This window comes from Lethenteron reissneri, chromosome 31, assembly GCF_015708825.2.
Source record: "Lethenteron reissneri isolate LAM-NWPU_2019-01 chromosome 31, ASM1570882v1, whole genome shotgun sequence".
In the NCBI taxonomy this organism is placed as follows: Eukaryota; Metazoa; Chordata; class Hyperoartia; order Petromyzontiformes; family Petromyzontidae; genus Lethenteron; species Lethenteron reissneri.
In genome coordinates, this window is record NC_083809.1 from 6888686 (window position 1) to 6912356 (window position 23671).

Below are 23671 nucleotides of genomic sequence, written 5' to 3' on the forward strand. Positions count from 1 at the left end.
AAATCAATTAAGACTCAGATTGGTCACGAAAGCTTACGTGTTAAATAATAAGATTAACATAGAAGAAAAATAAAAGTACCAGGACATTTTTGAATACTTGACTTGTCTTTCTAGGCAAAATAGTTTATTTCTTTTTCTCAAATAAACAGCAGCCGACAACAGTACCTGTGTGTTATCCAATTGTAACATTCATATTTGTACGCATTACATTATCAATATAAATACATACCGATTGGACGATGTATGTTGTGTTATTAACAGGTGATAAGAGTTGATATCCTGAAGTACTGTTGTACATACGGAACACATTTTCAAATACAGCCTAATAACACATTACTAAAATCTCACAAAACACAATGATACATTAGAGAATGTGTCACAAGGATACACTGACCTTTACAATGTCTTGCAATATATAACTGGGTAATTGTTTAAAATTATAGATACACTTTAATAGCAATGATAACAATAATCAAAATGACTATACATTGATATTAAAAATGTAGTTTTCATAAAATCAGTTTAAAGATCGTGCTAATTTTTTTTTAAAAATTGTTTAAAAAATTTAGTTAAACTTCTGAAATCATAAAAAAAAACATTCAGAAGCTTTCTTGCAATCCCAAGGTGGTAATGCAGTGTTAATTTTATGCTGAAAAACATTTATTTAAAAATGCCAGCTGCTGGCACTAAACTTTAAAATGCGAGTGTCTCAATCCTTCTAGCAGCCGTAAATAAAAATTTGATGAGATGACTTAAAAAATTCAAAGTCCAAACTTTATCATCCTGCGTGTCGCTTTAAATTCCATGGCTAAAATTGCGTGCATTATGCAAAGAAAAGAGTAGACAATTGAACAATCTTCTTCCCTTATCAATTCATCTGAATGTGTTTTGGGTTCGGTTGAGTTGGAGAATTATGCACAGTATCTGATGTGTGACACACATTCTTCTTGTATGTGTTAAGTTTGTTGTGTTTAATTAGTTGTTGTCCCCCCCCCCCCCCCCGCACGTCCGATTATCACGGTTGGCTACGTACGGTGCAAAGGAAGTTCAATGTATACGTACATAGTAGTCGATGTGCGACACACATTCTACTTGTTCTGCATTACACATTCTATTCGTGCGCCTTGCTGACAAATTGATGTTCATACGAACGAACGTTCACCAGGTATTATTCATTTCAGATTTTAATTCGACTGTCCCCTACGTATGAAACCTCGGACACTTCACCCGTCGCTCTTGGAATACTCAAGATTTTTTTAGTTGTTTTTTGCACATGCAAAGTGTTTGGAGAAAACCTACGCATGGCGAGAGGAGAACTCACATAACCTTGTATCCACGAGGAGTACATCGAAAAACCTCCGCATTACTGCACAAAGGGAGGTAGGTTATTTCTCTTGCAAGTGAAACATAACTCATGCCCTCTGAATGATCCACGAACCCAACCTCTGCAGCAAGAGTGAGAAAACTACGGCTCACAAATGCATTTTGTATGGGCCAAAGACACATGCGACCTACCACTTAAAAATCACCCGCAAAATTACATTTATCACCACAAGCATCTTCGCCACACTAATCGGGTAAGAGAGGGACATTTTTTCCATCTGGAAACTCTGCGTTTATAATTATAGCAGGCCAAATCACTCCTGCCACGGTGTAGTAATTGACATAACATGTACCCAAACATGCAATAAGTCTGCAGTGACTGAACTGTTTTACTCAATCGGGGATAATCTATCAAAAAGCCCCCTGCTGTGACACGACTGTAAACGACGCAAAACATCGCACGTAATACAATCCTACCGAAAAGAATGGCCGCGAATACCAAATGAACTCAACATTATAATTACCCAAAACTCAACAGCAGCTGCTGAAATCCACTGCAGAGAACATTCTGCAGTAATCGCCAACATTGCAGTCAGTCAAATTACTGCACACTCCATAAACAATGGATACAAATTAGGCGTGTAAAGTCAATTCGGAGTAGCACCACTTTATTGTACGGGAACTCCTCTGCTTACCAACAAGTTCGGTTCTAGAGGTCTGTTCGTAATTCGATTTGTTCTTAAGTCCAACGTCACTCCTGTCGATTCCAAACATGGTGTACGGTAAGTACACGAAATACGGGGAATAGCTTTTAAATGTCGTATACTATCCTGTAGATGTAACTGGTTCTTCGTGTTCTGCAGATTAGATGCCACCACTGCCATCTATTGCGCGGCAGTTGAACTTACGACTCTCGGTCCCAACAGGCAACTGGACATACAGACAGGTTTCTTCGTATCTCTGAAAGTCGAATGTTTGTAAGTAGAGAAGTATCTGTATTTGTATTTTTGCTTGCAAATGAGACTATCCTGGTCTCTTGAGTTCTCACATGGCCAGCCAAAAATAACCTTGAAATTGAAAGCTGGACATGAAAACTAAAATGAAGCATCTGATCAAATTAGAGTCAATGCCCTTTCTGCGTGCCAAAAGGCATTCCTCTATCAGCACACAACCAGTGTATTTCAACTAGAGGTAATTTCATCCCACTGCATGACAGCAAGGTACTCGTACATATGCCAATATATACACTACACACCGTCTTATATACGTAACAGGCCATTGTAAAAGAGCAATGCGACTGCAAATTAAACACTACATTACATATCCGGAGTTGAATTTCAATGAACAAGGCTGAATTAAAAATTAAGGCCGTTTCACTTGTTAATGGTATTAAGAGGTTTCCCCAATGCATTGTACAAGTGTTGTCCAAAAACAAATGCGTGGATAGTTAAATCACCTTGCTGCTACATTGCAAGAACCCGTGTGCTGTGAATGCACCAACAGTGAAAAGGGGCTTTGTCGATACTGATGCATCGTTCTTCAAGACTCGGTACATAAACCTTGAATTTAAACCATTGCCAAACACTACTGGAAAATCAGTTTTTGTTTACATAAGATCTATATAGCAGACTCCTGCCAAATGTTGTGCGTGTGCGTTATAATGTGTTTGTAGTTCATACCGTACGTTATCCGTTTGGCTTCTTAATGTCTGTGTGATTGTATGTGCGCACGTATGTACAATGTATGTTTGTGTGGACAATAATTCAGTGGTTGTATGTGTGTCTTCGTGTGTGAGCTCCATGCTCGCTGAATGCTAGCCAGCAGCATTTTCCCCATGTCTGTTGTCTATACATAGAATGTCTTTGTTTGTGTGCGTGTGCCCGTGCATTTGTATACGTGTGCACGCATGCACGTGTGCTTACATGTGGTTCACACCAGCTCTCATAAACGGACCAGACCGTTCTGTCTGACAAACAAAACCGAGCAACCAAATACCTACACAAACATCCTCTCCAGCTAATGAAGCTCGCCATCTGCTGGAAAGAATATGAGCTAATAAGGACAAAGAGGCTAAAATACGAACAGACTCAACAGCTAACACCTTTTAGGCTTCAAGATCACATGACAGAAATTCCTGCAATAGCCCGCAAGCCACATAAGATCACATATATGTGCACATCAGCTTGATTGAACCAACAGCTTAAACAAACAAAAAAACATTTTAAACTATTAATTGGCAAAGCAAAAATTATGCTTGCTTCACACTTTGGATGTTGAGAAAAAAGCCCTAGGCACAGATGTGGTGGCAAGGTAGCAAGAATATGTGGCACGATGCATCAATACATCAATTAATGCCGATTCTGAAGCTCACGATACATGCATCAAATTGCGTGCGCAAGAATCGATCGTGGGTTCAAGCGTCACTTGAGCAACCACGAGAGGCGATGAATCCACACTCGCCCCTCGCAACAACACTCTTGTCGACATCCACCATGCAACAGAGATGAGGACGTTCCAACGTCATCTCCAGTAACATCTTAAACAAACGTGGGTACAGAGTGAGAAATTTAAAGAAGCATTATCCTGCTTTTGCACCAAAAGGCACACCTCGGTTTCACGTCCATATTCTTCAGGAAATGGTTCTGAACACTGGTACTACTACGAGACCGCACGTGCGACCGCAGCCTGGGAGAAAAAATGAGATATTAAATCTTCTTCCGTGGGTATCTCGACGCCCAGCAGTGAATACAATTTGGATACCCGTGGAAGAATCTGAATCCTCACCTGAGAGCACGGTTGGCTATGTAGGGCGCAAAAGAGGTTCAACATACATACAAAGCATTTAATTCGAATTTTATTCATGGCTGCTGGAAGGACTGAGACACACTATGTTCTTTCGTCAATTCAATGACACACACGGTAAAGCCTCGTTGTATCGTTGCAGGTGGCCGCACCAAACACTAAAATAAAGATTAACATTCAACTTCTTGTCTTTGTCATTTCGTGTATGTTGAACTTATTTCGAACCATACGTAGCCAACCGTGCGAATCAGTTAGCTACGTATGCACCACAAGTACATTATGTCATTGATGTGAGTGGCCAAATTACAATGGCAGGGGTCTGTTGACTCCTTCTTTGCATGCCCTTGCCATGAGGTTATATGTGAAACCCAGTTTAAGACAGATGTGCTCGAAACCATCACACAGTTGCCATATTAAGATAGCAAGGGCTACATCACACTGAAGATTATGAACAAGTGTGATACTGGTGTGCAATTACCATGTTGATTTACCACTGCAAAATGTACAATGTATGCACTTCCACGTTATATATTTATACCTATTGGAGGTTTTAAGGTGTTAATGACTTCATGACCTATTATATAATGTAGCTATTCACCATCCTCCCGACAATTTGGTGACTTTGTCAATGTGCAGGGTCACTATCCTATTTAATAATCGATTTATTTTCTGGTTTAGTGTGTAACGTTGCTCGTATTGTCAGTCTTATTTGTTCAATCTGGTTCGTTGTGTTGTTGGTTCCATTAGTCTAATGGTAACATTCAAATATCATTTTCATAAATCATGCAGGAGTATCCTGAAAATAGCTTAATAACCCACACATGTATTTTAGATAACATATGCCAGCTTGATTTACAATCCAATTTTGAACGTTTTTTCTGTATCTCCCCAAAGATGGCTGCACAGCAGATTTTTTTTCATTCATGTAATGCACCAGTTCTCAACAAAAGCCAACTTTGTAGACAATTAACTTCCGTGGGTTATGTTTTTTTCAGGACACGCCACCCCCCTCGCCTCCTCAAATAACACGTTGTTACACCAACGATTCGAAGCACGCACAAGCGAGCCGCAAAAAGCATCCATTTCCATCGATGCGCGCAAAATCAGACGCGCTCTGCCCACGTACTCTGCGCTGCGCCGCCCAAAAGGCAACTGTGGGCTTTCCCCACGATGGTGCGCAAAACACAAAATAAACGCCCCTCCCCCCCCCTAAGCGTCCTTCACCTCGGCGCTCGCCGCCACTCGACAGCGCCCGCTCTCCTCCCCAGCCGGCCCTTCGGCATCCCCTTCCGTGCCCGAGGTGGGCCGAGGCTCGATGGCTCCGGCCCCGGCGCCGCCGCTGTGCGTGAGGCCACCCAGCAGCGAGCTGCTCGTGGGAGCGTCCGTCAGGAGGCTGCCGACCAGAACGTGGGAGCCCCACGTGCGGTGACGGATCACCTTGCAGCAGCCCAGGTCCTCCACCTGGAAGCCCAGCTGCCGGTAGCGTCCGTCCGTCTCGAAAAGGGGACTGTTCGTGTACGGCCCAAAGAACTAAAAAGAAAAGCAGGGCGTAGTGAAAATTTACATTATGATACCAGAACAGGTGAGTTGTATATACGGGAAAACATCAACGAGCCTCAAGAGTCTGATTCAAGAGGGTCATACTTTAGGGTTGAGCATTTCTCCTCTCGAGCTTTCACCATGCACTGCTACGGACATCTTAACTCTGACTCCGGAAGATGCCTGTAGTAACGCAAGGAAAAAACTTGAGAAGGAATTCTAACACGCAGCCCAACCTGGAAGACTACATTTAAGAGTGGCTGTGACAACCGGCGTGGCTTCCTGAATGTAAGTTTGGAATGTGCAAGAAAACCGTAGAACCTGGAGAACACCCAAGCTTACAGCGTTGAAATGTGTTCAGAGACAGGTTCATAAAAAACCCACTTTTTGTGCTGTCATCTCCTGGTCACCACGCAGCACAGTGGGTGTGAGAGTTTCATACATCTGTAGAGGAGTATTGGGTGTCGGCACGTCATGCTCGCCCTCCGAGGGAGTGACATCGGAGGGCGTGAGGTCAGGGAGACCTCGGGGGACGGTGACATCATGTCCCAAGTGGATATTTAAGGGGGACCCCGTGACGTAAGCGGTGTCGTCAAGAGCACCAGGGAACGAGGAGAGAGAGTTGGGACCCAGGGTAGGATAACCTCACACGAGGCTAAGGGTGGCTCTGATTCACCCAACCGGCCAAAGTTGGTTGAGCCCTCGGCCGGTGCAGGGTGAAGAGCCCCGATAGCCGGGGGGGGTGTTAGGGACTCCCAGTACCCCTTCCCTGGGGGAGAAATAGATAGCCGTGGAGAGTAGGCGGGAGCTGTATCAACTTAGGCGTAAGCCCCTAATAAACTTGGCGAAAGCCCCCTACAAGACCTGCCTCTGAGTCGTGGTTTGCACCACAACACATCTGTGTGATCCATTACGCTTTTCCCTCAAAGAGCCACATTCTGAACGTGTGCCACCGTGCCTGGCAGAGTGGAGGACATAAGAGAGATGAGTGGCCCAAAGCTTGTCTTGATAGGTGCTGCTGAGCTCTATAACGGTCCCCCCCCCCCCTCCGTCCGAGTGGCGATGGCAGCTGCTTGTAACTAGGCACTCTCAAAAGTAAAAAAAACCTAGGCTTCATATTACTGAAAAACCATGAAACACCTTACAGCCCCATCAGATGGCACACAAGCATGTGGCAGCCTGATATAGCTGTTGGCGTCAAGGTGGAAAGTAATTCGAAACGGATATTATTTTGACGATTGGTAGTTTTGTGGTTTATACGCAGGTGTTTGGGAGGCCAATGCAGGGGTGGATGGTAGGGGTAAGATCGGGTTGATTCGGTCTCGTTTCCAAGACCTGGTAAAGGGCCCTAGAAGCATCATTCAATGTTAACAAAGTTTTTATACCAGGGATTCTGGGAGTTTGTAGAGGAACGAAAGAGGCTGAAAATACTTTACCACCATTGTGAGTAACAACCCATGTTATAGAGATCAAACACATGGTAACCTTACCAATTGGAAAGAGATTCCTGCAGTAATCAAGGTGAGATATAACTGAATACAGCAGTGTGGAGATCAAGGGTTATGCAAAGAAAGGGGAAAATGAAAGACGCAGGGGGGGTTACTCACAGGCATTCCGGACGAAGGGTCGACAAAGTCTGCCCAGTATCCCTCCGCACGCAGGGCAAAGCAGATCTCCTTAGCGCCTTCCACAAACTGCACAACGAAAGAGGCATGCATTCAAACATGGGCTGGACTTGAACGCGATGAATGGTGTACTCAAATCCGAGCCAGTTTGCAGAGTAACATTGTATTCCTGCCTCTTCGTGGTAGCATCATTGGGAAATAACCAAGGTGTGTGCAATCTGATCCTTTCACAATGTTTTAAAAGAGCAGCCCATTTCGTGCCTGTGTCATGCTCCAGATTTTTTCAAATGCAGAAAAAATTTTGTATGTATGTAAAACATACTTTCCTCCAGCCAAAATTAAATATCTTAATGATTATATGTAGTAGAGGTTTGAAATATATCATGATCAAGATTGGTCATAAACTACAGGAAACCTTAATTTTATAATAAGACATCTCAAAAGTGCGATAGTAGCCAAAAATAAAAACCATCAACACTGGCAGGACGAAATTATGGGCGCCTATGGACGTGGAAAACAAAACGCTCGTTGACGACACGACTTTGGAAGCACCGGGATTCTCTCTCCCACGAACACTACGGACCTCGCTAAATCGCTCTCGAACGCGCTGTGGGAGATGCGCGTACACCTTCCACAAACAAAAGATCAAAGAATCGCCGTACTATGACTGTGCTGAAGTATAAACCATCAGACCCATCACCAAGAAATGCGCCAACCGTGCACATTCTAGCGGTTTTCTGCGATCCATACGGCATGTACAGCTACATTGGATTAGTTGAAAACATTTAGCATTCAACTATAACACGTTTCAAAACCGTTGCTTTTCCATCCTGCCATAATAAAGTATTGCCCACCAATGAGTGCTAAGATTTGGTATATATTTCACCGCAAGCAGAATATATTTGCCTGCACAATTGAAGAGTAGAAAATCGACTGGAATACAGGGCCCTGATGTATGCTAGGAAAACACCTGTCACTTCTAAATTACCTAATAGGACACATGATTCTTGACAGCTGCAGGGGCTACCAGAAAAAAGGGAAATTCACTCTTTGCCTAGAGGCCAAATATAATTTGGTGAAAAATAAATGACAAAAACCCCCAAAAGCCTCACATCGTAATTAACAAGTGTCTCAAAAACCACTCTCCTTTTCAACAATTTTTCAGGTTGAAGGTCGTGCGGAAATGACTCAATGTACCCATATTCCCACCCTCTTCTCTCCAGCCTCCCCAAGGGCTCTTATTCGTATCCACACTCCAGAAGATCGAAAATGCAGCTACTCGACTTCTGACCCGCACCCATGAATGAGACCACATCACCACAATACTCCGAAACCTCCGTTGGGTCCCAATCCAATCCCGGATCAATTTCAAGGGCACACTCACTGTTACCAAGCCACTACCTACCTCTCTCCCTTCTTGTCTCATCCTACTTCCCCTCCGCACACTCTCCATGCTGCAGCAACGCCTTTCTAGTGAAGCAGCTAATCAATACTCTTTGGTTTTTTCGGTAAAGTCACGTAGGTAAAAAATAAAATAATAAAATTACTGTATCTGATTACTGATACAGTAATTTTGCTGTGACGGTTCCACCTGAAGACGGAAGCTTGTGTTGCCTCCGAAACGTCGTGATTTAATTTATTATAATTTTTTTTTTACCTATGTGACTTTACCGAAAAAACCAAAGAGTATGGACCCTTGCAGTCACAAAAACTTCAAATCGACAGCTAATCAATCTTCGACAGGCTCAGGCAGTCTGATTCTGTACGGCACTTTGAGATGCAGTAACGTTTAGACAATATATAAATCCAAATGGTATTGTATTGCACAGCACGCCAACTGGAGCCTCACATTTTGCATCAACCGATCTCTCTCCTCTTCCACATCGGGGCTCCACGCCGTCATGTTATTCTGCGTTTTCTGTGTAACTGTGATGACTGTGAGGTCTGAGTTCGGTGCTTCTGGGAACATGGTAGCGAAATCTAGTGTGGGAGGAAACAAAAAGAAAAATACAACACACAAAAACACTCAAACAATGGCATTACCCCGAGCTTGACATTATTTTACAGGTCACCAGCCACCCACAAACGTGTGTTGGGTGTCCAGAACAACTTGTTTTGTATGGCGTGCAATGGTTGGAAAGGTGGTCTCATGAGGTGGCCGGGTGGACCGGGGGGTTAGCGCCAACCACTGAGATTCTGGTCTGGAATAGAGGAAGGCACCAATAACTAAACCAGGTTCTCAAGTGTAGCGGAGTTCATCCTTAGAGCACAGTCTCAAAGGACTGCACACACAAAAAAAATATGCAAAATAAGCTTTTTAACGTAGTATAGAATATACCAGCATTGCAAACGAAATGTTTCAATCTTATTGCTATTCATCAAACATCTCCATCTATAACATGACATCTGAGAATATGCACCACTTATAGTAGATAATAGGGAAATGAAGGGACCTCAAAAGTAGTTATGTCATTGTCCCAAGTCATTCTTGCACATTGGATGATACACTTCTGTCCACAAGAATTCCAAAAAGATGTTGGTTACGCTTCATCGTATGCCACTGGCATATAAATGTGAGAAGAAACATGGTCGTATGGTCATAGTCTGTTCATAACACCCAAAAATGCACTGGATCTCGTCAGATCTCGGAAGTTCAGCAGACTTGAGCTTGAATTGTGCTTGGAAGGGTGACTGCCATGCATAAAAGACAGGTGCAGTGGCATGGTGGGACAGTAGAGGCAAGTGCATAAAATGATATTGTTGTACTGCACTCCCCCTACCACCCCCCCCCCCCCCCCCCCGATATTGAGTAACCCGCAATGACTAGCGTGGTGAAATACTGTCAAAATAACCCTCGTATGCTCCGCAAGGTGTGGAGAGGCCCTCATCCAGCAGTGGATTGACAAGAGTGGACTTTACATGTACGTGGTCTAAGATAGGAGGCTCACCTCTCTGCAGTAGCTCAGGACAGCCCTGCACCACGCACTCCACGGGACCCGAGTCGAAGTACGTGTCGGCACTCTGCGGGATCGGAGGCACGGGCGAACTCTCCATGCCCTGCCAAGCAAAATTGACAAAATGTGTCACTGCACTGGCAAGTGCACAGTCTTCCTGTTGCTATTTAACTCGGCTACATCCCATTGACAATGTGATTGGTTTCGCAAGAGAGCCGTGGAATTTTGCTGACAAAGAGATAGCTGATGGTTTTGTTTAATAATTTAAATGTAGGAGAAATTCAAACTCTTGCTAAAACCAGTTATTCAAGAAAACCCATAATCTCTGCATTACCCACAAACCTGAATTTCAAGTTGCCCGACAGCAGCTATTGTTAACATTTTAATTGCAAATCTTTAAACAATACATGTGCATATTTAATCAATAAAAGCGAACACTTCGGCTCCAACTCAGCTGTCAAATTCCCAGACAAAATATAGCAGTGATCTGCCACCTTAAAGTCACTGCTGAACTGCACTAGCCCGGTGCAAATTGAACCGCCACACACGAGCGCAACGATGTGCCAAACCCAATTCTCTTAGAATTCAAGGGGCACGCGTACATTTAATCAGAGCAAGCAAGCACGCACCGCGCTTCCAGCTCTGCCGACGTATTCCCACGGGAAAATTCTAACACTGGCGCATGAGCGGAGAGGTTTATTGACCCATCACCTGGAACTCGTTGACGAACTGCGCCAGCACGAACGTGTGGCGGTCCTGAGCCGAGGGTTCGACGAGCACGTCGGGAAGCTGCTGACGGCGTGCTGTCGGTTGGGCGCCGGCTGCTAGGTTTCTCGCGGACGCCGGGCTCATGGCGCCGTGCACGTGGCTGCTGAAGCCCATGTTGCCCGGCAGCTGGAAGCGGCTGTCGCGAGGCCCGAAAGGCCCCATCCGCTCGTCCGGCCAAACCGTCTGGATGTCTGTGCAAGGAAGATGGTAAACAAACAAAAAACGTCTTTGTATAGCCTAAAAATCCCCATTATTACAAGCACGTTATAAAAAATAAAGATATCTTCTGCGATGTGTTTTCGGGTTGCACCGCGTGTTGTCGAACTCTCCACGTGCCAGGAGCTTCATCAGGACCTGCCTTTGGACACCCCATTGAAAAAATGTGGTACAACCGAAAATACTTTTGGGACTGTTGGGGCATGTTTCCTTCATCAGTAGCTCCTTGCAGTCATCCTTCCAGTCAGAATGGTCACCATTCTTCTTGGACATGGTCACCATTCTTCTTGGACATGGTCACACCTCCACTATATTTTAGTTTCCTCTAATCGACCTGACTTGATTCTTTGATACTCTTGTGAAATCAATACCTGGCCATGCACATCAAATGCAACCCACCACAATTGGACCTCCCTGCAGTTTATTACAAGCATATCCATAGAGAGCAATGTTGAAATACACTGACAGCCTCACCTCCGTCCTGTGGGGAGGCAACCGTCACGTCGCTCTCTCCACCTCCCGCTACCCCGGATGTGGAGAAGGTCCTGCCAGCTGCCACGCGACATGCCAGCGCACGCACACCCGCCACGTACGTCACCAGGCGCACACGGCCACCCAGCACCTGGAAGCAGACAACACCCAAGCATGCACACATAAGGATGCATGGATTGATTTATTCTTAGACTTAGAATACATGCAAATGATTAGTCTGTAGATAGGTCCTTCTGAAGTTAATGCTGTACTGCCAGCTTCTGTCAAACCTCAGAGCCTGGCAGGTTTGGACTAAAGAGATATGTGACATTGAATCAACCCCACCTCCAAAGAGGTGTGCCACCACAGCCATGTTTGTCAAGTACAACTATTACTGGTAGGAACGAAGTGGACCAGCCTACAATAGATTATATCGTCCGTCCGTCCGATGTCCGATTACGTGTAGCAACATCGCCCCCTACTGAAAACACTTGGCATGACCCTATAAAAACCTTTAGACTCTGTGAGGCTTTCCTGGCTAAACAAGTGTAACATTCCCTTATAATTCCCTCAGATAGCTTTTAATTAAAACATTTAAATTAATGAGGCTTTCCTGGCTAAACACGTGTAACCTTCCCTTATAATTCCCTCAGATAGCTTTTAATCAAAACATTTAAATTAATGAGGCTTTCCTGGCTAAACACGTGTAACCTTCCCTTATAATTCCCTGAGATAGCTTTTAATTAAAATTTTGAAAATACATAAAAAAAAACTCACAGCGCCCTAAAGCCTACAGCTAGGCCTAAAGCCTAGAACTAGGCCTCAAAGTCTCCCTTCGTATCGTACCCCCGCGTGTGTGAAAGGGAGTTAATGTTTAACAATGTTACATTCCCTGTTTTGAAATAGAAACATTTACATTTAAAGCTTTTACATTAATAATTATAACATTTAAATTATACATTAATAATTAAAACATTTAAATTAAAAATTAACTCACAGCGCCCTAAAGCCTACAGCTAGGCCTAAAGCCTAGAACTAGGCCTCAAAATCTCCCTTCGGATCGTCCGATTAGGTGTAGCAACATCGCCCCCTACTGCAAACACTTGGCAGGACCCTACAAAAACCTTTAGACTCAGTGGGGCTTTCATGGCTAAACAAGTGTAATAATACATTATGTTTATATGCTTTGGTTATTCGTTCCTACCAGCCCACCCCGCAGGGTCCTGTTAAAGCTGATTCCAGGATAGAAGGTCTCAAAGTGGGGTGATGGGCTCTCCACAATTCCCAGCTGCCTTTATCTATCCAGTGCTAATATTGACCACACCACTCCTCCAAAAACCCAATCAAGTGAACTCATCACAAATTAGCGTTTTGTTGCTCTATAAACTACAAGCAAGCGGTCTACATACATGTACAGCCCTTTTTAATAATACACTGCTGCATGACAGACTCTTCACACCATGCGGACATCTGGCAGTATATGTAAGAAAGTGGTATTTAATATACAGTAAAGTATTAAATAAGCATATTCTTTATCAAGAATAATTGTGAAACGTATATTATCATCTTACATATCATCAGTATTAACAGGTCATTGTGAACAATGCCGTTGACAGCCACACCTCATCATGAATTCCAAGCTAATAAATTCCACAGCAATTTGCACAGCAGTCACATGATCTATCCACTGCTAGATAAAGGCTTTCCCACATCGTCACCATCTGTCAAGTCATACGATGCAATAATTCATCGATGAACCGAGTGGTGGCTGACTTTCCGTAGTACAGATTGATCAGCAGTAAAATAACATTAAATAAATTGGCACACGATTTCTCATGTGACCGAGGATGCGACGTATGGAGTGATGTGATTAGTTCGTATGCAGAAGCCACAACCAGCTCCTGGAAACAAAAGTGATTGCATCGTTCTGTTGCCTACTTTGGCTGTGGTTAGTCTCGCCCACCAGTATCTCATTTTTTTAAATCTCCCGATTCATGTGTTTTTCTGTGTTTCAGTGTAATTTTAAGCATGCACCTCTTGTGCATTTCTCAGCTTTTTTTCCCTCCACGTTTCATTTTTTTTGTACGGAATTATGCGAGTGAACACACTGTACTGCAGAAACCGAGCCCAATAAACGGGTCGACACAAACTACCAGCACACGACCCAGCCCACAATAACACAAACCACATTGCCACAAAGTTGTTGGGATATCAACAAGACAGCCGGTAGAACACATCAGTTGTGCTTATAATAACATAATAAAAATATAACAATATGACAATGGGGGGGGGCACGTTAACCTGCCAAGACAGACCGAGGAACCACCTGTAGCTGCGTACCTTGGCCATGGTGAGAGGCGGATGAGTTCTCGGCAAGGCCTGAGTGAGAGCAGGGTACAGACGGAAACACAGGCGATTGCACGCGGGTGAGGAAAACACGCGTCGGCACTGACGAAACGCCGTGCGCATCTTACGCCACCGTGACGGCGGCCAATTCATCTTCCATGGTACAGCGGCGTTGCGGAGGGTGGCATTCTGACCACAGCCTCGTAGCGATGGCTATTGTGGCGGCGGCGGCGATGATTCCTACTCTTGCTGTTAAACGTTCCGGTTTTGACGGGAACCCAAATTAATTGGCTTCATTCGCCGACGTAACAACTTTTTGTTTGGCTTTGTCGGGTGGTGGAGGGTTATAGTTAATAAGTTGAATTTATACCGACACGAAAATAAACTAAATCGTGATTATCTTGACGATAATAACAACGGTGTGAACCATATCTTCTTGGTTCTTTCGGTAAAGTCACGTAGAAAGGAAATAATAAAATAATAAAAATAAAACAATAAAATAATTCTCACGACGTTTCGGCCACAACGCAAGCAGCCGTCCTCAGGTGAAGAACCATACTTATGCTGGTGTTAACGATGATGTTTGTAGCGGTTAACAGTGGTTACGATAACCGTGAGGATGGTGAAAGCAACAGTTATAACGGTGATGACGATCCTCGTAGCGATGACGATGGTAATCGTGGTGGGGATGACATTGATCAGGCTCTGTGAACCCTCCTTCCATTACCACGGAGTTTGAAGTTCAAGCGTTAATAACAATAATTACATTTATACAGCGCTTTTCATCAAGGATATCAAAGCGCTCTACAGGACACAGACACTCACCATAACAATAACATTACAAATACATTCTAAGAATCGTTTGCGAAATGAACTAAAAGTTTAATAATCGGAAGCGTACAAATAGGTTTATAAGGCACATTTTAAAAATGTCCACATACTCAGAAAGATGTCTATGTCTCCGTGGAAGTGTGTTCCATAGCCTGGGGGCTACACGGGAACACGCTCGGTCACCCAGAGACCGAAACCTCGACCTGGACATGAAGAGGAGAGGATCTGCATCATCCCCAGATCTTAGGGACCTTGAGGGGGGCATGTGGGTGTCATATGAGGGGGGCATATGAGGGGGGTATATGAGGGGGGCATATGAGGGGGGCATATGGGTGGCATATGAGGGGGGCATATGAGGGGGGTATATGAGGGGGGCATATGGGTGGCATGAGGGTGGTATATGAGGGAGGCATATGAGGGGGGCATATGAGGGGGGTATATGAGGGGGTTATATGATGGGGGTATATGAGGGGGGCATATGGGTGGGATATGAGGGGGTATATGAGGGGGGTATATGAGGGGGGCATATGGGTGGCATATGAGGGGGGTATATGAGGGGGGCATATGGGTGGCATATGAGGGGGTATATGAGGGGGTCATATGAGGGGGGCATATGAAGGGGGCATATGGGGGAATATGAGGGGACAATTATGAGGGGGGCATATGAAGGGGGTATATGAGGGGGGCATGTGGGTGTCATATGAGGGGGGTATATGAGGGGGGCATGTGGGTGCAGCATGTCAACGACGTAGGCTGGGGGCAAATGGTTCACTGCTTGTTGACGCAACAAGCAGTGAACCATCTTGTGGGCTTTTTGGGGGGTTTAAATACAAAAGTAGCACCTTATTCAAGGTTCCCCTCATCCCGACGACGTAGTTGTGTCTTTGATAACGGCGTCCTATGGTCAACCGTGCACTACACAGCAGCCCTTTGGCACTCCGCTGCTGGATGAGGCCTCCCGAAACGCAGCGTCGGTGTCATTATTTGAACGCGTCGGAGCATAGAAATCAAGTGAAACGTTTAAGATGTCGCGGTCAAAACTATCCAAAAGCGGCCTAGAATAACAACGCATTAGCAAACGCCAAATTGGTATTATACAATTATCGCTTTGCTTTACCTACAACGGATAAGCAAACGCGTACGTGCCGACGTCGTGGATTGGTCCATAACCACGCGAGGGGGGCGTATCCGTTCGCGCCTGACCAATCAGGCAACGAACCGGGTAGCGCGGACCAATCAGCGGCGCGGTAAGGGCAGGGCGTGCTTAAACGAGGTGGGGAATCTAGCGAGCGGGTCGACGTGACCCCTGGGCTCTGTAGGCCTCCAGCGACTGTGGCAAGCGGTTCCGGTCGACTCTTAAGTTTAGGCAACAAAACAAAGGGAGAGAGAGAAGGACAAAGTGAGTGCCGAGAGACTCACCACGAGCGTTGAGAGGAAGAAACAACAGCAGCAAGAAGCGACGAGGCGACGGAGACTACGAGTTCGTAACGAGGCTGACGCGAAAACATCAACGCGAATGACGATTTGAGGGACCGCGACGATTTCACAAGTAAAGGCAAATATTACGCAACACCGTCAAGCAAGGGACCGCGACGATTTTCAAAAAAAAGTAACATCAAAATAGTCAAGCAGACGCACACATGTCAAACAGCTGATCAGTGCCCTAACCTTATTATAGACAAATTCAGACCTTATTGGTCACCCCGTGCCCTTATAAATCTCAACGTCCATCCTACAAAGTCTCACCACAAGGGAGAAACACAAACACACCAAAACATATTTTTTTAAATATACCTAATAGTTTGTTGTGTATTGATACCTGTCAACCCCTTATCAGTGCCGATCTTATTACAGACAAATTCAGACCTTATTGGTCATCCCGTGCCCTTATAAATCTCAACGTCCATTCTGTGTGTCTCTGTGTGTGTCTCTCTCTGCTTGTGTGTCTCTGTGTTGTCTCTGTGTGAGTCTCTCTCTGCTTGTGTGTCTATGTGTCTCTGTGGTGTGTGTCTCTCTCTGTGTCTCTGTGTTGTCTCTCTCTCTGTGTCTCTGTGTGTGTCTCTCTCTGTTTGTGTGTCTGTGTGTCTCTGTGTCTCTCTCTGTGTGTCTCTGTGTTGTCTCTCTCTGTGTCTCTGTGTTGTCTCTCTCTGCTTGTGTGTCTGTATGTGTGTCTATGTTGTGTGTCTCTGTGTGTGTGTCTCTGTGTGTGTCTCTCTCTGCTTGTGTGTCTGTCTGTGTGTCTCTGTGTGTCTCTCTCTCTGTGTCTCTGTGTTGTCTCTCTCTGTTTGTGTGTCTGTCTGTGTGTCTCTGTGTGTGTCTCTCTCGGTGTGTCTCTGTGTTGTTTTTTGTTCATGTTTTTGTTTTTTGTTTGTTGCGGTTGCACCCGATTCAAGAGCTGAATGGCTCACAGGGCTATACCTAATAAATTAACTTGAACGTGAACTTGTCTCTCTCTGTGTCTCTGTGTTGTCTCTCTCTGCTTGTGTGTCTGTATGTGTGTCTATGTTGTGTGTCTCTGTGTGTGCCTCTCTCTGCTTGTGTGTCTGTCTGTGTCTCCGTGTCTGTGTTTTGTCTCTCAAAATTTAGCAATCTTTGGAAGAACGTTAATCAACCAGGTAGGGTGTTGACTGTTGTGTTGGCCGACTCTCTGTGTTGTACTGCCATTATATTTCTAAGTTTACTATGTTTGTTTTCTCATTCATTTGTACCTGATGATGGTTGCTTGTGTTGCAATCGAAACGTCGCATTCTATTATTATTTAATTTGATTTATTTCTACGTGACTTTACCGAAAGAACCAAAGAGTAATTCCTGCAGTCACGAAAGCTTCGAATCTATTACAAACAAATAGACCAAAACAAATCTTGTTTTTTTTAATTACCTACTAGTTTTTGTGTACTGATACCTGTCAACCCCTTATCAGTGCCGACCTTATTACAGACTAATTCAGACCATATTGGTCAGCCCGTGCCCTTTAACAATTTCAACGTTCATCCTACAAAGTCACAATCACAATGGAGAAAAACAGACAAATTGCATGATTTTTTTGTGCCCGCATTGAAACGGCTGTACACCGTCTGGACCTTCACAAGATTACAGGGTTAAGCCGTATGGGTTGACAGCTATGCAGACGACAAATGTCTAATTCATGATAACGGGGTAGCGCTTTGTGGGAGAAATCAACAGCGGTTGTCCATCGGATAGACCCGCCACTGCCGTGGGAATGTGGAATTTCCACCACTGGCTAAGCAGTTCTGCTAATAGGGGATGAACAACCTTCTTAATGTCAGTTTAGCACGAAGACCCAAACAGGAGGATTTATCAACAGCTCTGCCTGTCGCCTGATAATGCTGGTTGCAATTCCGGGCGAAACGTAATACTCGAATTGTAAATGTCGTGGCTTTGCTCTCCAACACACTAGTGTGCTATAGTATTCACGAATTGGCATGTTTTGTTTACGTAACAAACCTTACTAATTGGCTGTGTCGGGTGGTTGCGGGTTTAACGACACATTTATATTTACGTTATCTAACCCAAAAACCTCTATGATGGACCGTCTGAAATGCTCATATGATCTGACAAAATAACAGTTTTTGTATTTTAAAGCAAATACTGAACATAGCAGCTGAGAAAAAAAGGAAGAATAATTAATATAAAAATAATTTGAGTCACGTCTATTTATTTAATTAATTGGTTGTTTCTTAAATGCATCTATTAAAAAAATGTGTTAATGAGGGTAAATAATACGACGAACTATATGTTTATATTTAATGTCCAATTGATTTTATAATCCATTCTTTACTCAAACGGCATCTATTCAAGCGATAATCAAACTTTGAAGCCAGTGAGTGTGCGTCTCTTATGAGTCAGTAGTCATGAGACACTTTGCACACTGAAATTCAATTCAAGCTACCTTTGTTGAACCCCAAACACGTGACACTCGTGCTTGCCCATTTGTCAGACCGTTGAGACCGAGGATTGTGAGCAGATGCCTGGTAATGTATGTGGGTAATTGCCAAGGTGGGCTATCGACTCTTAACGTGGGAAATAAATACCCCAAGGCACCGTTTAGAAACACACTGCCCGAATCTCAAATTATGAAAATGAGCCGTAATTAAAGAACACTGTACAACGCTTTCTTTTGTTTCTTCAGGAAACGATAGAATAATACCAATTGTCTTTTTGCAAATTACCAATTGTGGCTCAAAATATACTCTCATCGATTCCAAATACTGAAATACCGAGTTTCAAATAAACGAACGCATAAACAAAGCACAGGATTGTAATGATGAGCAGCCATTTGACATGTCCTGCTGGATGTTGGCCTCCCCACGCCATGTCTACTGGACATTTGTGAAAAAGAGCTTCACAGTGCATCGGATTCCTCCAATATAAATAAATATTCTGATGTTAGTCATGTGTGTTGTTTGATCTCCTTCTCTATGCCGACCAGTGTGGCTTGGTAAACATGGGGCCAATGATCCGTTTTGATATCACTGGGACATTGATGCTAGCCGTGACCAGGAATTTAACTCGGGTTGCCGAATTTGTTATGCAGTGCGCTAATCACTGTGCCACCACTCCGAAATATTCATGTGCATTCGCTTAATTTTATAAAGGATTCAGTTGACATTGAATATGCACCACTGTAGTACTAAAATGCGCTTTTTTTAAGCAGAACTCTTTTACCCTTTTATCTGGCAACAAAACTGACACCCTTTTTTACAAGGAGTCATATTTGCATTGACCACAATACCTGCGGTCGGAATGCAAACAAAAAACACAACTCTGATAATGTATGCACTGTCCTTTAAATTGATTGGTCCACACCCGAGACAGCTTTTCTTAGAGCCTAGTCTCACATGGTGTTGGACCAGATGACGCCAAGAGGCGCACAACTCAAAGACAATGCACCATCAGAGTATGAGAGCTCGGGGTAAGCATTTACACCATTGGAACCTACTGGCAAAGGAGGTTCCAATGGTGCAGATCTCTTTTCTTGATTTATTTGAGTCATCGTCACACATTTGGCAATTGTATAATTCAATTATGACTCGAATGCTGATTCAGAAAATGTATTTATTTATTTTTCACGTGCTTGCTGTGTTGTGAACTCGGCAACCTGAGTTTGCTATCCTTGGCTCACATCATTAGTGAGTGGTATCTGAACCAGGTCCAAGAGCCCCCCCCCCCCCCCCCCCCCACCAAAACCATCACCAACCAGCACAGACTGGCTTGATAGAGTCTCATAATACAATGGAGACCATCATCCGGCGGTGGATTGACAAAGGACGTAAATAATGAAACGACGAACGTCAATGGCACGTAACTGGCGCGCATATGTTTTGCGCTGCACAATTTCCAGCAGAAATATATTGACCTTGAAAATCATTGCTGTCATAAAAAAAATGTTATTTTCATTCCGTTCAGCAATTGCATTTTGGCGAGCATTTTTGTTGTTGTTGCTGTTGCATGCCACGGGGAGATCGTGGCATGCAAAGTGAACGCAGACACGATTGTTATTCACAGTCCGTACTCCATTAACCTCTCCCCCCCCCCCCCTCTCACGGCCCCGCAAAACAGATGGCAGGCATTGGCTTGCGTTGCGTGTTTGCATATGTGTATGTCCACGAGTGTGTTAATTTAATTTCTATTCATTACTCTCTGCAGTAAGGACCTACTTACTCCATGTATATTTCATTGCTTCCTACAGTATATTTATGCGTCGTAATGAATGCTTAATGCGCGCCAGCTCATTAAAAAAAAAACTCCTTGTGCTGCATCGGAGATGCGCTCAGCTGTGGCCCAAAAGTCGCATCTGGTTGGGACAGATGAGGTTGAAACAATGTGCGGGCCAGATCAATTAAGTGCGATTTTTCACGCCTTGGGTTGGCTCATTGAGTCGGCCTTAGCTTGACAAGAACGGATTAATACGCATAGCTGTCCGATGCGTTTTCGGGTTGTGCCACATGTTATTCGGCATGTCGCCTGATGTTGCGCTCCGCATATTGGGAGCTTCGTAAGTTCCAGAATTCAAATTCAGTTCATCATGGCCCATTGTCTATCCACTGCTGGAGTAATGCCTCTCTTCATGATGTCACCATCCCTTACAGTCCTGTGATGCCACATTCAATGTTATCATAATCATCAGCCATGGTCAAACCCACTGCTGGATAAGAGACTGGTCATCCTCGCAGTGGCTTTCGGCTAGCCCTCGAACAAAGACGGTCACTGCATCTCACGTTTTCAGATGCGCTTTTGCGGCCGTATGGAACGCTCTTCTTTCCACATTTCTTTAGAATTGCTTTTCGTGTTTAGTTTCTTGCCCTTGTCCACATTTCCGATTAGCACGGTTGGCTAGGTACGGTGCGAAAGAAGTTCAACATGCACACATAGACCTCCCTGATCTCAGCTCCATATGCCGGGAACTTCTTCAGCTTCTGCAGTTCATTAATTCAAACTCAGCTTGTGAAGGGGCTCTCAGAACGTGGAGCGAAACGTTAGATAATCGCACCAGACAACACACGGTACAACACCAAAACATGTCGCAGAGCTGCGCAACACGACCGTGAAAACCTACGCAAGTCGGATTAATAATAATTGTGTCATTAAATGTGATGTCAGAACTGGAGCTGTGATTATTGTGTACAGCCTGGTAACGTGCCTGACCTTTTCGTGCATTGGCATCATTAATCTATTAATTATTTCCCATATGAAAACGTGTCTTTTGGCCAAAGGGCAATTAACATGTCAACGCCACCTTTAGAATAATAGCTTTAACTAAGACTTACACTCCTTCTGTTCCACTCTGATATCGTTGATCCTGAGCCCACATTACCTCCCTACATTTGACAGCTGTATAAAGCAGTCATCAACACCTCAACATCTCCCACTGTTACATTTTTAAATATTGTCCATTACATACAGAGCATGGTGGCGTTCACCTCATCCGTGCACTGTCCAGGCTCATCCTTTGCTTGCCTTCAAAGATCTGGAATCTAAGTGGGCTTTGGCAGGACACATCACGAGATGGGATGATGATGATGATAGCCGATCGATGAGACTGGCAACGAAGTGACAGCCAAAGGAGAGAATACAATCTAAATGAAGACCACTGTGGGGGTGGAGCAATGAGATCAGCTCGTATGTAGAATTGAGATGTCTTTTGTACCAAAAGACCATTCGGAATGGCAATAGAATGGGGAGATCTTAATATAGCAGCGGATAGAACTTGCTGCAGAAATCCATCGTCGGCTAACCCACAATCCTCCAACCAGGATGTGACCTACCGAGGAAGATCTGGTCCTCCTTGAAGCGGATCCGGACACTATATTGAAGATGTGGGACACTTTTTCCATGAATGGAAATTAATCAGAGTCCACTTTGTGACTGTGGTGGTGCGACGTCGCAGACTGTGCAACATATCGCGAACGGCTGCCCCAATCGGATCATTCAACGGCGATCTGTAACAAATCCACGTGGCTTCAACCTGGGGCAGTCGAATGGATATCAAATCTCGACATCAATTTTTCATCCGTTGCAATCCACAAAAATTCCGTATGAAAGAAGAAGAAAGTGGATGGACAATACTCTTTGGTTCTTTAGGTAAAGTCACGTAAGTATAAAATATTTGTATTTTATTTTCTACCTCCGTGACTTTACCGAAAGAACCAAAGAGTATGGATTCCTGCAGTCAGGAAAGCTTCAAATAAAGATTGGATATACAGTATAATGCTAGATTTGAAGCTTTTGTGACTGCAATGATTCATACTCTTGGGTTTTTTTCGGTAAAGTCACGTAGGTAAAAATAAAATAATAAAATAATAAAAGAATAGGAAAAATTAACGAAACCTCATTTATTTATTTTCCCCTACGTGACTTTACCGAAAAAAACCTGAGTATAGATAATGCCGCCATATAAGGTGCTCCCAGAGTTTCGATTACTTGCCAAGTAGAGTGCAGGCTAATAATGCAAGAATGTTAAATCCTCGCTCATACCTTCATCTCTGTGATACCTCGATTAATGCAACTCTCTCCACGAATCCCCGATATCTAAACTTTATATCATACCGCGTCTCACTGCTTCAGCAGCTTCGGGCGACGTGAGTTTCTGCTGGTGAGGATTCTCATTTACTGGAGGGATGCTTTTTATCGTCTAATGACTTTCTGTGCCATTTACTCTTTGAACAGTCTCGGCAGTTTGTGGGAGTGCCTCTTTTGCTTCATCTTCCTCGGCAGTGATGGTGCCAGCCCCATTAGAGATCCGATGCAGACATTCTTTTTGGAGGTCTACCTTTCAATTTATAAAATCCTAGTGAGATGACAGAAGAGCAAATCAAGGTAGAGATGAGAGATAATTTACTTTTTGTATTAATTACATTATGATTGCTAGGATATGTATTCGAGTTGATATTTGATATACCACTTTTTAATTGAAACCAACGCCCTTTGAGCTACTTGGGGCAGCAGTATGATAACAAGGTTGGCTGCTTTGAAGGTTCGTGGAGCCAAAGGCGAGCTCAAGCATCTTAAGCTTCGGTCGGTATGCATGAAGTTCACCCAACATAAATAATTCTTTAGAATCTTAAAACCTAATGGGTGTACTGAAGGCTGAAGAGCTAAAATAAGATGTATTTAGGAATTCTGTTCATATTAATGTAGCTCACAGACCAAACATTAAGTTTCAAGTTTATTTTATTTAACCAGGTGAGAACTCAAGAAACTAGGATAGTCTCATTTGCAAGAGTAACTTGGGGCCATTAGTCTGCCAGTATTATTATTAATACGGATCAAGTTG

The 23671-nt window shown here is 44.0% G+C and overlaps 1 protein-coding gene across 2 annotated transcripts; it reads right to left on the bottom strand.

The window, feature by feature from the left end:
• Positions 1 to 975: 975 nt before the first annotated feature.
• On the bottom strand, positions 976 to 16412 carry MMADHC (metabolism of cobalamin associated D). 2 transcript variants are annotated; one of them, XM_061563428.1, is made up of 8 exons: positions 16295 to 16412; positions 14039 to 14077; positions 11702 to 11849; positions 10955 to 11202; positions 10238 to 10346; positions 9139 to 9269; positions 7272 to 7358; positions 976 to 5655 (listed from the first exon to the last, which is right to left on the bottom strand). In XM_061563428.1, the coding sequence occupies exons 2-8, from the start codon at positions 14045 to 14047 to the stop codon at positions 5335 to 5337; spliced, it is 1053 nt and encodes a 350-aa protein (XP_061419412.1). In that variant the 5' UTR covers positions 14048 to 14077; positions 16295 to 16412; the 3' UTR covers positions 976 to 5334. The 2 variants fall into 2 exon arrangements, with proteins under 2 accessions (XP_061419412.1, XP_061419411.1); XM_061563427.1 differs by lacking the exon at positions 16295 to 16412 and having other exon boundaries at positions 14039 to 14609.
• Positions 16413 to 23671: the final 7259 nt, after the last annotated feature.

Coding starts and splice junctions, on each gene's coding strand:
- MMADHC (XM_061563427.1), bottom strand. CDS start 14,197: ATGAATTGGCCGCCGTCACGGTGGCGTAAGATGCGCACGGCGTTTCGT. Junction 11,850..14,038: donor CGCCTCTCACCATGGCCAAG/GTACGCAGCTAC, acceptor GTCTGCTTCCAG/GTGCTGGGTGGCCGTGTGCG. Junction 5,656..7,271: donor ACCCTTCGTCCGGAATGCCT/GTGAGTAACCCC, acceptor TTTTCTTTTTAG/TTCTTTGGGCCGTACACGAA.